This window comes from Drosophila albomicans, chromosome 2L, assembly GCF_009650485.2.
Source record: "Drosophila albomicans strain 15112-1751.03 chromosome 2L, ASM965048v2, whole genome shotgun sequence".
In the NCBI taxonomy this organism is placed as follows: Eukaryota; Metazoa; Arthropoda; class Insecta; order Diptera; family Drosophilidae; genus Drosophila; species Drosophila albomicans.
Window position 1 is genome coordinate 25404083 of NC_047628.2, and position 13347 is coordinate 25417429.

The 13347-nt window shown below is 42.8% G+C and overlaps 6 protein-coding genes across 7 annotated transcripts; 2 read left to right on the plus strand and 4 right to left on the minus strand.

Moving 5' to 3' along the window:
- Positions 1-114: 114 nt before the first annotated feature.
- LOC117565900 (enoyl-CoA delta isomerase 1, mitochondrial-like) lies at positions 115-1446 on the minus strand. The gene is made up of 3 exons (XM_034245246.2): positions 1013-1446; positions 808-954; positions 115-752 (listed from the first exon to the last, which is right to left on the minus strand). The coding sequence occupies exons 1-3, from the start codon at positions 1241-1243 to the stop codon at positions 285-287; spliced, it is 846 nt and encodes a 281-aa protein (XP_034101137.2). The 5' UTR covers positions 1244-1446; the 3' UTR covers positions 115-284.
- Positions 1447-1509: 63 nt separating this feature from the next.
- LOC117565899 (enoyl-CoA delta isomerase 1, mitochondrial-like) lies at positions 1510-2789 on the minus strand. The gene is made up of 4 exons (XM_034245244.2): positions 2694-2789; positions 2260-2500; positions 2057-2203; positions 1510-2000 (listed from the first exon to the last, which is right to left on the minus strand). Exons 2-4 carry the CDS (start codon positions 2491-2493, stop codon positions 1533-1535), a joined length of 849 nt encoding a protein of 282 aa, XP_034101135.1. The 5' UTR covers positions 2494-2500; positions 2694-2789; the 3' UTR covers positions 1510-1532.
- Positions 2790-3254: 465 nt separating this feature from the next.
- On the plus strand, positions 3255-4217 carry LOC117565901 (translocon-associated protein subunit gamma). Its single transcript, XM_034245248.2, has 2 exons — positions 3255-3519; positions 3581-4217. The coding sequence occupies exons 1-2, from the start codon at positions 3372-3374 to the stop codon at positions 4003-4005; spliced, it is 573 nt and encodes a 190-aa protein (XP_034101139.1). The 5' UTR covers positions 3255-3371; the 3' UTR covers positions 4006-4217.
- Positions 4218-4361: 144 nt separating this feature from the next.
- Positions 4362-6494, minus strand: LOC117565897 (3-ketoacyl-CoA thiolase, mitochondrial). The gene is made up of 5 exons (XM_034245243.2): positions 6328-6494; positions 5876-6042; positions 4793-5566; positions 4581-4735; positions 4362-4518 (listed from the first exon to the last, which is right to left on the minus strand). The coding sequence occupies exons 1-5, from the start codon at positions 6344-6346 to the stop codon at positions 4437-4439; spliced, it is 1197 nt and encodes a 398-aa protein (XP_034101134.1). The 5' UTR covers positions 6347-6494; the 3' UTR covers positions 4362-4436.
- Positions 6495-6953: 459 nt separating this feature from the next.
- On the minus strand, positions 6954-8955 carry LOC117565896 (probable splicing factor, arginine/serine-rich 7). The gene has a single exon (XM_034245242.2). It carries the CDS (start codon positions 8822-8824, stop codon positions 7262-7264), a length of 1563 nt encoding a protein of 520 aa, XP_034101133.1. The 5' UTR covers positions 8825-8955; the 3' UTR covers positions 6954-7261.
- Positions 8956-9026: 71 nt separating this feature from the next.
- On the plus strand, positions 9027-13082 carry LOC117564829 (SWI/SNF-related matrix-associated actin-dependent regulator of chromatin subfamily A containing DEAD/H box 1 homolog). 2 transcript variants are annotated; one of them, XM_052002860.1, is made up of 9 exons: positions 9027-9045; positions 9456-9586; positions 9665-9825; positions 10329-10921; positions 10982-11314; positions 11374-11641; positions 11700-11846; positions 11910-12212; positions 12265-13082. In XM_052002860.1, exons 2-9 carry the CDS (start codon positions 9478-9480, stop codon positions 12892-12894), a joined length of 2544 nt encoding a protein of 847 aa, XP_051858820.1. In that variant the 5' UTR covers positions 9027-9045; positions 9456-9477; the 3' UTR covers positions 12895-13082. The 2 variants fall into 2 exon arrangements, with proteins under 2 accessions (XP_051858820.1, XP_034099645.1); XM_034243754.2 differs by lacking the exon at positions 9027-9045 and having other exon boundaries at positions 9332-9586.
- The last annotated feature ends 265 nt before the right edge of the window (positions 13083-13347 follow it).

A 13347-nucleotide genomic window follows, 5' to 3' on the forward strand; every position in this document is an offset into this window, starting at 1 on the left:
TTAACGTATTTTTGATGCAAAACCAGTTGCCATGGTTACATAAAAACAAAACAATTCGCTGATAACATATCAACAATACACAGTTGTTACGCTTGTAAAAATGTAAATGCCATATTATGAAATACAAAACTATTTATATATTTAGAAACAAAACAAAACCAATTACATACTTATATGGTTACCTAAACACCTAATCAACTAATCCATCTATTGCCCACAACCCTGGTTAAATGCTGTGATTATTACCACAGTAAATGCAATATTTTTGAAAAAAGCAACTGAGATTACTTCTTATTCTTGCTCTTCAGTTTCGCAAGATATGCGTCCAAGCTATCCTGAAACAATGGCGAAGTAATGTACTCCAGAGACTCTTTTAGTTCAGCTTCTGGCTCATCTAGCAATGTCCTAGCAAATTCCGCTCGCAGCTGCCGTTTGGTCAGTGCTCTGGCTACAGGATTCGCTTCCGCAAAGCTGCCAATAAAGCTAGCACACTTGGATAAAGCCTCTTCCTTGCTGTTGGCCACTTCGTCAATAAGATTTATTTGTTGTGCCTCATCGGTGCTAAAGATCTTTCCCTGCAGCAAAGCGCGTTCAACGACAGGACGGGGCAAGACGCTTAGATAGCTGTTCACTATAAACGGCGGCACCACATAGCCAAATTTAGTGGCATGAATGCCAATTGTAAAGCCTGGTAACATGACCCGATATTCACAAGCTGAAGCCATCACACAGCCAACAGCCAAAGCGTGACCCTGTGGAACAAGGCATGCCAGTCAGTTATTTTCTTTAAATGGGTAGTGAACTTACGTTGATGGCCGCAGCGGTAGGCAGATTGCTTAAATACAGTGTTAACCACATTTCCTGCAATTCCTTCCAAAAAGCTACTAAGCGTTCTTGTTCTGGATTCCGTAATTCATTTAGATCCAAGCCCGAGGAGAACACTTTATTGTTGGACTGCCAAAGATAACAACTCTGATAAAAAACTGCCAAATGTAAATAAACTTAAGCTTACCGATGTCAAGATTATACCTCGACTCTTGTTGCCTTCAATCTGTTTCATTGAGTCTTTTAAGGCACGCATCATTTCCAGGTTGCAACTGTTAACTGGCGGTTTATTCATCGTAAGCGTTGCAATGCCCGTCTTATCATCCACTTCAACCAGGGTCAAGTCGCAGGACTTGGACATCGATCTGCATAATTGGCGCTTGCCCAATGCGAAAAGTTTTGTTTGGCTGCGCAACATTTTTGAGACTGTTGATCACATGATACACAAAATATAAGGTAAGCTCGTGTGTGCATTTCAAATAACTAATGAGTACGTCACAAAAACTCTATGCGGTTGACAGTCGTGACGTCAGAGTGGCGCTAATGTGTAAAAACAACTTCCATATCACTTGTATATCATGCTTTGATCACGCATCAAAAGGTGTGCCCAACTTCTGGTTTTGACAAATAAACCCATGTAAATTTTCACACTCAAGTTTATTGCAAATGTGAATACAAAATTTTCAAATTTTATTAAAAGCTCTCGTTCACTTTGTGGCCTTCTTTTTCAGACTTTCCAAATAAATGCCCAGTCCCTTTTGAACGGCTGGTTGATTAACAAAGAAAATAAACTTTTCCAAATCCTGTACGCGTTCATCCTCCAACTGTTTCAACTCTTCAGCCCTGAGCTGTTGCTTGGTTAGAGCGCGGGCCAACGGATTAACTTTGGCAAATGTGCCAATAAACTGGGCACACTTGGCTATCGCCTCTTCTTTGCTGTTGGCTACTTCATCGACCAAGCCGACTGCCAGTGCTTCCTCGGTGGTAAACATGCGTCCCTGGTTCAAGGCTCGCTCAGCAAGACGACGCGGCAAGACGCTCTCAAACGTGGACATGAACCATTTGGGTGCAACAATGCCTAGTTTGGTTTCGTTCAAGCCAATTGTGTATTTGGGCAGCATGACACGATATTCACAAGATGTGGCCAGCAAACAGCCACCAGCTGGCGAATGACCCTGTAAAGAGAAGAGTAGTTAATATATGAACTTCAAGTATATCTAGCTCAATTTACATTAATGGCTGCTGCAGTTGGTACACTGCTGCCATAAAGCGCCAGCCAAACATCTTGGAGAGCGGTCCAGAAAGCACGAATTCTTTCCTTATCTGGTTTGTACATCTCGAAGATATCCAAGCCGGCGGAGAAGATTGTGGGATTCGACTGCAAGTTGAATAGTTGTAATACATAATTGCTAATAAAAAAATTGAACACCTTACAGATGTCAATATGAGACCGCGGCTCTTGTTGCCCTCAATTTCCTCAATGGACTGATGAATATCGCGCAGTAATTCCAAATTGAGTCCGTTGACCGGTGGCCGGTTCATTGTTAACGTTGCAATTCCAGTCTTATCATCAACTTGCACCGTTGTCAACTTAGTAGCTGTGGACATTTGCCTGCTAGTGGTGGCCACAGCACGGGGCACCAGGTTCATGAGCTTGGAGCGCATCATCTTTATGCTTGAAAATATACAATTTGAAAATCATGTTGAGGTGCAAGTGACCTTTGGACGCGATCTTATTGAAGACAAGCTGAAGAGGTTAATTCGTTTTTTTCGAGCTACCAATTTGTCATGTTAGTAAATGCGTGTATTTAAAACAGATTTTATTAATGTATGGATGCATGCCAATAATTATTTACTCTTTAAATTACCTTAATATTCAAAATGTTTAAGCGAAAACAGCTGTTACAGAACCTGTTGCGCCTCTGTTGACTTTGAGTAATCGATTTTTGCTATCGATTGGGAGAGCAATTCACAAGCGGAGCTGGTTCTTCGATTGTCTAGTACTTCTTTGTACTCAAATGATTACAATTTTTAATTTATTTTAAAGTTATTATTATGAAAAGATATAACAGAGTTAATATTATTGATAAAGAACAATAATTGTTTTTCTGCTTAGTTTTTTTATTTTTCAATGCATTTTATTAAACAACACCTGCATTTTTTATTTCTCCAATTAAAATATATTTAAATCACGCCATAAAGAGAGCGGCGAATATTTCGTGATTTTACATTAATAATTGCCTTATATTACAAAAATAAAACAATAACACAATTAAGCATTGCTCGTGCAATGAAAACTGTTTAAATATTTGCGCCAATTGTTAAAACCCTTCGGCTAAAATCTTCGCATATTTTGAGGTGTAAGGTACGGTCACTCTGGTTTTTGACGTTTTGACACGTCACAACAGCGGCTGTCACTTTGCCGATTCGATTGCCTTCGTGTACGCTTTACTCTTATTCTTCGTCGTAGTCGCTGAGGCTGAGGAGTTGTAGCTGTAACTTTCACTGGCCGTTTTCACATAATAAAACACACAAACTCACTAAAAATGGGCTCTGGCAAGCAACAAAAAGTGCAATCATCTGGTTTTACCAAGGAGGAGGAGCTGCTGCTGCAGGATTTCAGTCGCAATGTCAGCACAAAATCGGCGACGATATTTTATGGCAACGCTTTCATCGTCTCCGCGCTGCCAATTTGTAAGTTACACCAAAATAGTGACACGTTGTCAAGTTAATGAATGAAATGTTTGTTGTCTAGGGCTCTTCTGGCGCATCCACAACATGGATCTGCTGCCCAGCTCCATTCTGTTTGTCCTGGTGACCGCAGCCAGCACCTATCTGATGGCCACAGCCTACAAGAACATCAAGTTCCAGCTGAAGCACAAGATTGCCGCACGCCGCGAAGAAGCCGTTACCCGTGAGGTCAACCGTCAGTTGGGAGATGATAAGAAGGTCACCCGCAAGGAGAAGGATGAGCGCATCCTGTGGAAGAAGAATGAGGTTGCCGACTACGAGGCCACCACATACTCGATCTTCTACAACAACGCCATCTACCTGGCCATCATCATCTTCATCAGCTTCTTCCTGCTGAAGAATGCAACGCCTTTTGTGAACTACATCTTCTCCATTGGCATTGCCAGTGGTGTCCTGGCGTTATTCTCGACCAGCGCCCAAACGAACTGAACAACATCCCAACACACGTTTTTGTAATATTAGATGCATTAAGAGATTCTTTACAAATTCCATTCATTGCATGTCAACATTTTAGCAATTTTGAAATAATATACGAGTATGTAAATTTTAGTACGAATAGTTTTCGTCTTTCTTGTAGAAAGCGCATGAAAAACTTCCGATTTGCAAAATGTTTTCAAAAATAAATTTGTAAAACCCATAAACTGAAAATCTTTTCTATTCATTATTCTACACAAAACGTTTTAAGAAAGGAACATTTCTCACCTTTCTGTTAGAAACCATATAAAAACTTTCATTTGTAAGAAGTTTTTTTAAGTAAAATTGTAAAACACATGAATCCAAAATCGTATCAGTCCATAATGCTATATATATTTTTCAATCAATGTCTAATCTAAACGTAAATGTAAAATCCAGATTGGAATTTAAACGGCTTCCAGCAGCAGAGCGATGCCCTGACCACCGCCAATGCAGGCAGAACCGATACCGTACTTCAACTTCTTGCGCCTGCAAAGACATATGGAATATTGAGTAAAGATTTAAGAGATTTCATCACTAGGGAAACTTACTGCAACTCGTGCACAAGGTGGCCGGTGATGCGGGAGCCGCTGGCACCGAGTGGATGACCCAAAGCAATGGCGCCACCGTTCACATTCAACTTGGATGTATCCAGTTTGAGGGCATCGGCACATGCCAACGTTTGTGCGGCAAAGGCTTCGTTAATCTGCAATCATTGAAAGCATTAATCTAAAGTCTATTGAAACTAGGCATATAGAGTTACCTCAATCAGGTCAATATCTTCCAGTTTCTTGCCAGAAACGCGGAGCACATTTTGAATAGCGGGCACGGGGCCAATGCCCATAATCTCAGGCTTGACGCCCACAAAGGAGAAGGCGACCAGACGTGCCAGTGGCTTCAGATTGTACTCCTTGAGAGCCTCCTCAGAGGCAACCACAACAGCAGCAGCGCCATCGCAAATGCCGGAAGCTGTGCCCGCTGTGACGACGCCGTTCTTCTTGAACAGCGAGGGCAGCTTGGCCAGACCCTCGAGGGTCGTCTTGGGGCGCGGATGTTCATCGATCACAAAGTCCACTTCCTTTCCCTTGACCTTCAGTTTAATGGGCGCAATTTCAGCATTGAAAGCGCCCTCCTGTTGTCCCTTTTCCCAGTTCTTTTGTGAGCGCAGGGAGAACTCATCCACACGCTCCCTGGTGATCTTGTACTGATCGGCCAGATTCTCAGCTGTCAGTGCCATGGGCAGCTTGCAGTGGGTGTCAGTGAGTCCAGCCCACAAAGCATCCTCCAGATTGTAGTTGGCTCCCAAAGTGGTGCCAAAGCGAATGTTGCGTGCAATAAATGGTGTTTGGGACATGCTCTCCACACCACCAGTGAGCGCCACCTTGGCACCGCCCACCAGAATATCCTGAGCGCCATTCACAATGGACTGGAAGCCAGAGCCGCACAAGCGATTGATGCCTAAAGCGGGCTTCTCAATGGGCACGCCAACGTTGAGGCCCACATGTCGGGGCACATAGATACCATCCGTGGAGGAGGACTAAAGGTGGAGAGAAAAGAATATTAAACAATATATTATACATACTAATTACATCGAAGCCATTTTATCGAACTAGAACTATTTATATCAATTCTAATTTCAAAGTCTATTTATTTAGTAATCTAAGTGATTTTAGCTAAAACTATATAAGTTATCTTCTTCAACCATAATCATGTATGTTTGTAGTAAAGACTATATATATGCTACTCGTTATCTACTTCGACATTACCCGTCAAAATCATAAAATATTAGAAATCTATATTAAATTTTTGTAATCTATGTTATAGTGATTACAATCCCAAGACTTACCGCAATCACATTGCCCACGATGACGGTGTCCACCTGCTCTCCCTTGAGTCCCGCTGCATCCAGCGCTGCTTTCGCTGCTGTCGTCTGGAGCTGCGTCTGGTTGACGTTCTTCAGAGCACCGCCGAAGGTGCCAAAGGCCGTTCGCTTTGCGGCCACAATGTAGATGCCTGAAGAGCACAAGAGATAAGCACATAGTACATAAGCATATAATATACACGATATGATTATTCAAATTAGGCAAATCTTGATTTTCATTCAACAGGTCCAAAGTACACAGTCGCTCCCCCCTTGCCCATCACATTCCCATTCGTTACTGTTAACAGCACTAGGGGGCAACAGGAGAGACAGAGAGGCAGATAAGACGTCAACAAGTCCAAAGTTCACTTTGGCTTGATGATGATGTATCGCAGAATTGGGACAAACACATAAAATACAATAACAAACAGACAAACCTTTGGTAACTGCAGACATTTTGCACAAATTAAAATCTTAATTGTTTAACGTACAATATAAAAATAAAACTGATATCTATATAAAATTCACGGCAGTAACTCTTTCTTTCTGTATTCCTCTCTTTCTTGCGCGACAAGTGCAAGCGGTGAACGTTCGATGACAACTCAAAAATATTTTGCAGCCGGTCGGCATTTTGTAGAGTGAAGAGAGCGAAAGCTCCGCCTCCAACCGGCTACGCTCAGCAAAAAGCTCTTTTGGAGGCACAAAGCTCTATAGCGACAGGCCCCAAAACAAACTACAACAGCTGTTTCGTGCACAGTGCGAAATACCAATGTTTATATCCATTAATATATTATACATAATATGTATGATTTGTAATATACAAAATATTTCGCGGCTGTATCTCACTAAAACACCAATGTAAAGCGGCCTTATACTTATCGGCAATCAACATTATTAATCGGCACTTTATCGTAAGCCAAGATCAGTTGTTTTGTTAATCGATATCGATATCTTAGCTGATCCAGTTTTAATTTTAAGCTATCGAATTTGAAGTTAACGTGCAACGTTCAGTTAGCTTCACTTTTTATTTCCTTTTGCATTTAAAAACTGCCTTTCAGCGAAATTTAGTTTGAGTGTTTTTAATCTGCAAGGTAAGTCCTCGATTGAAACAGTCACAAAGTTTATGAACTTACGCTAACAATTTTAGTATTGTATGTTGTTGTAATGCTTCTTAACTTAAATAAACAATAGAGGGAGGAAATAAATGCTGAATTTTGAAATATGAACTTTTTACTTGGAACTACAGATCAGCGAATACAAAATCCAATCGAATTCTTTTCGATTTGAGATAAAAAGCAAAAGTAAGATTAGTTTGGTTTTGAAGTGTATTTTATATCAAAATCTCTCTGAATAGTTGATCTCTCTATCTTTCTAGGGTGAATTGGATATATCCATGTTATCCGACTTCTCAACGCTCACAGATTTACGGGAACTCGCTTTTGACTCGTTGTTATCCTCGCTGATTGCCTTCAGCTTGCGTGACGATGACTCGGGAGTCCGGGAACGACGTCGCGACGAGGATGACGACGATGACTTGGTGCTGGATGATATTGGTGCAATATCTTTGCTGCGGCTTGAGCGAGATTTGCTGCTGCTGCTCACTGGCGGCGGCGATGGTGAGCTGCGTTTGCTGCGCGATCGTGGCGAACGTGCACGATGCGATTTCTTGCTGCGCTCACGTGATCTAGACCGTTTGCCATTTCCACTGCTGCCGCCCCCTCTTCCTTCTCCGGCTCCGCTGCCACCTCCAACGCCATGCGAGCGCGAGCGTCTGGAGCGTGAGTTGCTGCGACGATGACGTGATCGGGATCGCTTGCCGCGAGAGCGTGACGAACGCGAATGCTTGCCACCTCTGGAGCGGGAGCGTCTGGATCGTGAGCTGCTACGACGATGGCGGGAACGCGAGCGTTTGCTACGCGATCTGGAGGAGTGCTTGCCACGCGAACGCGAGCGTCGCGATCTGGAGACACTGCGTCGCTCCCGGGAGCCGGAACGACGTCGTCGCCGAGAGCTGGAGCGATGCGATCGGCTGCGACTGCTGGTGCGACGCTCGCGCGAACGGGAGCGTGAACGGGAACGACGTCGCTTGTCCTTGGCCAGCATGCCAATGACGGGATCAATGGCCGCTGAAATCATGCTTTGTGCCTCCTTCACAATGGTCATGGCCTCCTCAATCTCTGCCTGTGCGGCTTCATTGGATTTCGCCTCGGGCTTAGTAATGGAGTACGTGGAATGGTATACACTGAGGTGACCACCCTTGAACTCCTGTCCCTGCAGCCGAAGAGCGTGAATGACGCTCGTCTGTTCACAGAACTCAATCATGCAAAAGGTCTTGTTATCCTTCTCGGCCCAGCGTGCGTACTTCACTTCGCCGGCACGTTGAAAGCACTCCATGAGGTCGTCCAGACGCCATTCGTTGCGCACATCGCACACAATAATGGTGCGCCTGATCTCCTCAATCTTGCGAGCATCGTAGAACGAAGGCAGCGCCGGATATTCGGGCAGATTAAATTCCACCAGCTTGGGATCGTAGGTTTTGATCACTTGCTGCGGCAATTGGCCCTCGATCCGATTGATCACCTCTGGTGGCAATTTAGAATCGGGTTTTTGCAGGCCTGGCACAATGGTGCCATTCTTAAGCATCTCCAGGGCACGATACTCCTCAGGGATAGCGAGCACCGGGATAACGATGAGTGCACGATCGATGAAAACGGTATTTGTCAAGTGCTGAGCGACTGGCACACTACTCGTCTCGGTGTATTTGACGTAGCAAATGCGCGACTGGACGGGGCAGGAGACATCCCTGATGGTGGGGTACAGTCGGATTTCTTCGATTTTGCCAATGTTGCCAAATAGCGTTTGCATTTGGTCCTTGGTGGCCTGCGGCGCAATATTAGTCACCTGTATCACACGCGGTGTATTGCCGCCAGCCATTGTTGTGCTTCCGTTTGATTTTGTAAACGTTTAGATTGAAATTTTTTGTTTGTTAGCAGCCAGCGAAATAAATATTAACCTCACACACAAATTGGTGAAAAAATTCAACGAGGGATGCTGTAAACGGCGTCGCGATAACGTCGATTACGCCGACAGGGCTACCGAAACACAACCCGATAACATTAGTGCATTTTATTGGCGGGCTGCCATTTGCTTTGATGGTATATTATTTTTACCTTTTTGGTATTTACCATATGTCGCCCAATAAGTGTAATTTATCAGTTTTACCAGTCAAGACGATTAAGAATTTTGTAAATATTAATAAATACTATTTTTGATTTGTTAGTTAGAATAAGTCTTAATTTAAAAAACAGAAACATGGAAAAAGTTTAGCAATTCAAAAATTCGCGCCCATTAAACCGCATTATTTTTTCTCAATGTAAAACGGTCTTTTTTAGTGTATTTCATGCAATTTCATAGTAAAATAGTATGTTTTAGAAATATGACTTGCGGTCACGCTGGTTCGCGAATCCAAACTTGTAGGAAAATTTACGCTAGTTGAGAGATTGTATATTAAAACTATTACACTTATTTCAAAAACTTATTTTAAATTAATAGTGTATAACTGCAGCTGCAAGTATCCTTGCCTAGAAATGTCAGAAAGTCAAGCGCCAACTGTCTCCAAGTCCAGTTTAAACGATTTGCGACAATTTCGCATAAATAAGAATGCAGCAGCTGCCTCAGCAAGCCCGGGGAGAACTGGTAGGCATTGTGTCTTTTTCTTTTAAGTGTGTGTGCGTGAGCTTTGGCTGGTGTTACTACTAATTGTGTTTTCTACAGAACGTGTGCCTGGCAAGAAGCGTATCCAGGTGATGGCTGACAGTGACAGCGACAGCGCTGACTGTCAAACGCCCAAAAAGATCAAAATGCAATTAACGGTGAAGGAAAAAGAAGAGCGTTACATGGCGGCAGCAAAAATAATGCCACATTATGATACAATGGTAAGTTACACACACACACAAACACAAGTTGCTGTTGGTGTTGGTTTTCTTTGCCAATAGACCCGGGAAGGGGTGGGGAGAAGAGCGCGCGCTTCTTCGCATACATGTGTTCTCGGTATAAATGGTATTCGGGCCCGGCATCATTGAACAGCTGTTCCCGTACAGTGGCGTCCATACAAAATGTGTATGTTGCGCTGGCTGAATCCTAGGTCAAGAATTTAATATTAGTAAACTATAATTGTAATTGTTTGCTATTTTTAAATGAATGCCATCAAGAAAACTTTTTAAATATAAAGAAAATTATTTAATTTTATGATGTTACAAATTGTGCTAGCTACAATGGCGTCTACTACAAAGATAATACTAAAAAGGCCGACAGGTCAAGAATTTGAAATAGGCCAATTGAAATGCCAAATTTTTGATTATAGCTAACTGAAAGTGTTTAACGAAAATGTTGCCTGCTTTAAATAATATTACTTATTTTTAAAATATTACCATTTTAGGCCATACAGGATGCGTTGTCGCGAACAAATTGGGATGTGGCGGCTTCCATACGCTACCTCAAGGAGCACTGCAAGCCGAAGGCCAATGGACCAGTGGATAAGCCAAAGCTAAAGCACGGCACGTCGAATGGTAGCAGTAGCAAAGCTTCGCATGGCAGCAAATCCAATAGCAACAATTATTCGGACTACGAAAACTCGGATGATGATGATGTCAAACAGTCGAAGGATCAAGTATACGACAGCGATGACAGCGACACTGAAATGGCCACCAAAATGACCGGACAGCGGAAGAAAGTGTTTCAGTTTATGAACAGTGCGACAATTGTCGAGCTCCAATCGGTAAAAACGCTGTCCGAGAAGAAGGCCACAGCATTGATTGAGCTGCGACCGTTCAAGGATTGGGCGGATATACGCCAGAAACTGGAGGCTAACAAACTGTCGGCGGATCTACTTAACTATGCGCAGGATTTGATTAATAAACAGAACACAGTGGCGACCATTTTAAGCAAATGCAATGGCATGGTCACCCGATTAGAGGCGGCCATAGCAAGTGGCTCTAGCATTGTGGAGCAGCCAAAGATTCTCACATCCAGGTAAGATATGCCTTAATTGTACTTTTGTATTCCAAGCTAATCTCTTGTTACTGTTATTAGCATGCAGTTGGCTGATTATCAACTGATTGGCCTCAATTGGCTGACTGTGATGCACAAGCAGGAGATGAATGGCATTCTGGCCGATGAAATGGGTCTGGGCAAAACCATACAAATCATTGCATTTCTTGCCTATCTAAAGGAAAATGGCTTAAGCAAGGGCGCCCACTTGGTCGTTGTCCCTTCGTCCACACTGGACAACTGGGAGGCTGAGATGGCCAAGTGGTGTCCCAGCTTGGTTGTTGAAAAGTATCATGGATCGCAGGATGAAAGGCGGAGAATGCGCGTGCGTTTCGCCAAGGATGGCTTCACTGGCTTCGATGTGCTGCTTACCACGTAAATAATTTGTTATACAAACTGTTTTTTCGAAGCTAATCGATCTCTGTTTTATTCAGCTATCACATTGTTGGCTCCACGCCCGAGGAACGGAAAATGTTTCGCGTTTGCAAGCTGCACTACGTCATATTTGATGAGGCGCATATGCTGAAGAACATGACAACGCAACGTTATATCAATCTGATCAACATCAATGCAGAGATGCGCATACTTTTAACTGGCACGCCACTGCAGAACAATCTGCTCGAGTTGATCTCCTTGCTGTGCTTTGTGATGCCCAAGTTCTTTGCCAAGAGCATTGAAGACATTAAATCCTTGTTTGTCAAGGTGTGCACTATATCAATTATTATCTAAGCAAGCTATTTATGATGTGTTTCTATTGTAGAAAAACAAAACTGATGGCGATCAGGAGGAGTTGTCACAGTTCCAGGAGACGCAGGTTCAGCGTGCCAAGCGCATTATGAAACCATTTGTGTTGCGTCGACTGAAGAACGATGTGCTTAACAATTTACCCAAAAAACATAGTTATGTGGTAAGTAAATTAAGGAGTAATGCATAACAAACAGTTTGCTAATCAATGATTTCATTTGTGCAGGAAAAAGTTCCGATGAGCGCGTCACAGAAACAACATTATAAGGACCTCGTTGAGTACTATTCGAATAACAAGGGAGAGGTGTGCAGCAGCAGCGATCGCGCTGGCGTCACCATTATGATGGAAATGCGTCGCATGGCCAATCATCCGCTGCTAATGCGTCACTATTTCACGGATGAACAGCTGCGTGGATTCTCTAAGCGGCTGGCACGTTCCACTTTGTACAAGAAGACAAATGAACAGTACATCTTCGAGGAGTTGGCTGTCATGTCTGATTTCCAAGTGTATCAATTGTGCAACAAATACGTACGTAACTTATTTACATTTAAAGACAGTAGAATAATTTGCTTTTTTCTAGGAATTGTACGATGTTAAGATACCAGCCAATTTGATATGCGATTCGGGTAAATTTCAATATCTGGATACGTTGCTGCCCAAGCTGAAGGAAGAGGGACATCGTGTGCTGCTCTTCAGTCAGTTCACCATGATGCTGGACGTTGTGGAAGAGTATCTGAGGATACGAAATTGGGGTTTCTGTCGTTTGGATGGCGCCACAGCTGTAAAGGAACGTCAGGATTTGATCACCGATTTCAATGACGATGACGAAATCTTTGTGTTTCTCTTGTCGACAAAAGCCGGCGGGGTTGGCATCAATTTGACAGCAGCCGACACCTGTGTGATACACGACATCGACTTTAATCCGTACAACGATAAGCAGGCTGAGGATCGTTGTCATCGCATGGGACAGAAACGTCCTGTGACCATCTATCGCCTGATCTCGGAGAGCACCATTGAGGAGGGCATTCTGATGGCGGCCGAAGAGAAGCTAAAACTGGAGAAGGACATAACGTCGAATGAGAAGGGAGGCGAAGTCCATGAGCAGCGTTGTGTGGTCAAGCTGCTGACCATGGCATTGGGCCTGGACAAGGATGAGGAGGAGCGATTAAATCATTCATTGAACAGCTCGATAGGCACGCCCACTAAGTAGTCGATTTATTATGCGAGCCGAATGCGGCGACTCACTTTCCATTTTTTGGTATGTTAAGTAATGCTGTTTATTTTTTAATTACAATTATTTAGCGAGCTCCGAGTTGTGGCTCGATATCATTTTGTATCTGTATATTTATAAGAATCAATATTGTATTTAAATTATATACTATCAAATTAAATTATACACAAGTAAGCACAATTTGAGAAGTTAATCAAAGGAATTGACAACTTTAAGGAAGGTAAAATCAATTATTTCATCATTTTAGATAACTAACTGAATAGTTGATTAATGCGTCATACGAATATAAACTCCTATCCTCATCTTTAAAGTCTGTAAGGGAAAACTTTGAAGTAAATTTAACAAAACACTTAAATAAGTTAGCGGTTTCATTATAAGTCGATAAATCTACCTTTTATTAATCATAGGATGAACTCTGTTAGTGCATTCAAA

Excerpts from the sequence above, each read along its gene's own strand:
- LOC117565901 (XM_034245248.2), top strand. The coding sequence starts at position 3,372 with ATGGGCTCTGGCAAGCAACAAAAAGTGCAATCATCTGGTTTTACCAAG. Across the intron at positions 3,520-3,580 it reads CGTCTCCGCGCTGCCAATTT|GGCTCTTCTGGCGCATCCAC; the intron begins GTAAGTTACACC and ends TTTGTTGTCTAG.
- LOC117565896 (XM_034245242.2), bottom strand. The coding sequence starts at position 8,824 with ATGGCTGGCGGCAATACACCGCGTGTGATACAGGTGACTAATATTGCG.
- LOC117565900 (XM_034245246.2), bottom strand. The coding sequence starts at position 1,243 with ATGTTGCGCAGCCAAACAAAACTTTTCGCATTGGGCAAGCGCCAATTA. Across the intron at positions 955-1,012 it reads GAGGTATAATCTTGACATCG|TCCAACAATAAAGTGTTCTC; the intron begins GTAAGCTTAAGT and ends TATCTTTGGCAG. Across the intron at positions 753-807 it reads CTACCGCTGCGGCCATCAAC|GGTCACGCTTTGGCTGTTGG; the intron begins GTAAGTTCACTA and ends CTTGTTCCACAG.
- LOC117565899 (XM_034245244.2), bottom strand. The coding sequence starts at position 2,493 with ATGATGCGCTCCAAGCTCATGAACCTGGTGCCCCGTGCTGTGGCCACC. Across the intron at positions 2,204-2,259 it reads GCGGTCTCATATTGACATCT|TCGAATCCCACAATCTTCTC; the intron begins GTAAGGTGTTCA and ends TTCAACTTGCAG. Across the intron at positions 2,001-2,056 it reads CAACTGCAGCAGCCATTAAT|GGTCATTCGCCAGCTGGTGG; the intron begins GTAAATTGAGCT and ends TTCTCTTTACAG.
- LOC117564829 (XM_052002860.1), top strand. The coding sequence starts at position 9,478 with ATGTCAGAAAGTCAAGCGCCAACTGTCTCCAAGTCCAGTTTAAACGAT. Across the intron at positions 11,642-11,699 it reads TTAAATCCTTGTTTGTCAAG|AAAAACAAAACTGATGGCGA; the intron begins GTGTGCACTATA and ends TTTCTATTGTAG. Across the intron at positions 11,847-11,909 it reads CCAAAAAACATAGTTATGTG|GAAAAAGTTCCGATGAGCGC; the intron begins GTAAGTAAATTA and ends TCATTTGTGCAG.
- LOC117565897 (XM_034245243.2), bottom strand. Across the intron at positions 5,567-5,875 it reads TCGTGGGCAATGTGATTGCG|TCCTCCTCCACGGATGGTAT; the intron begins GTAAGTCTTGGG and ends CTCCACCTTTAG. Across the intron at positions 4,736-4,792 it reads AAGATATTGACCTGATTGAG|ATTAACGAAGCCTTTGCCGC; the intron begins GTAACTCTATAT and ends CAATGATTGCAG.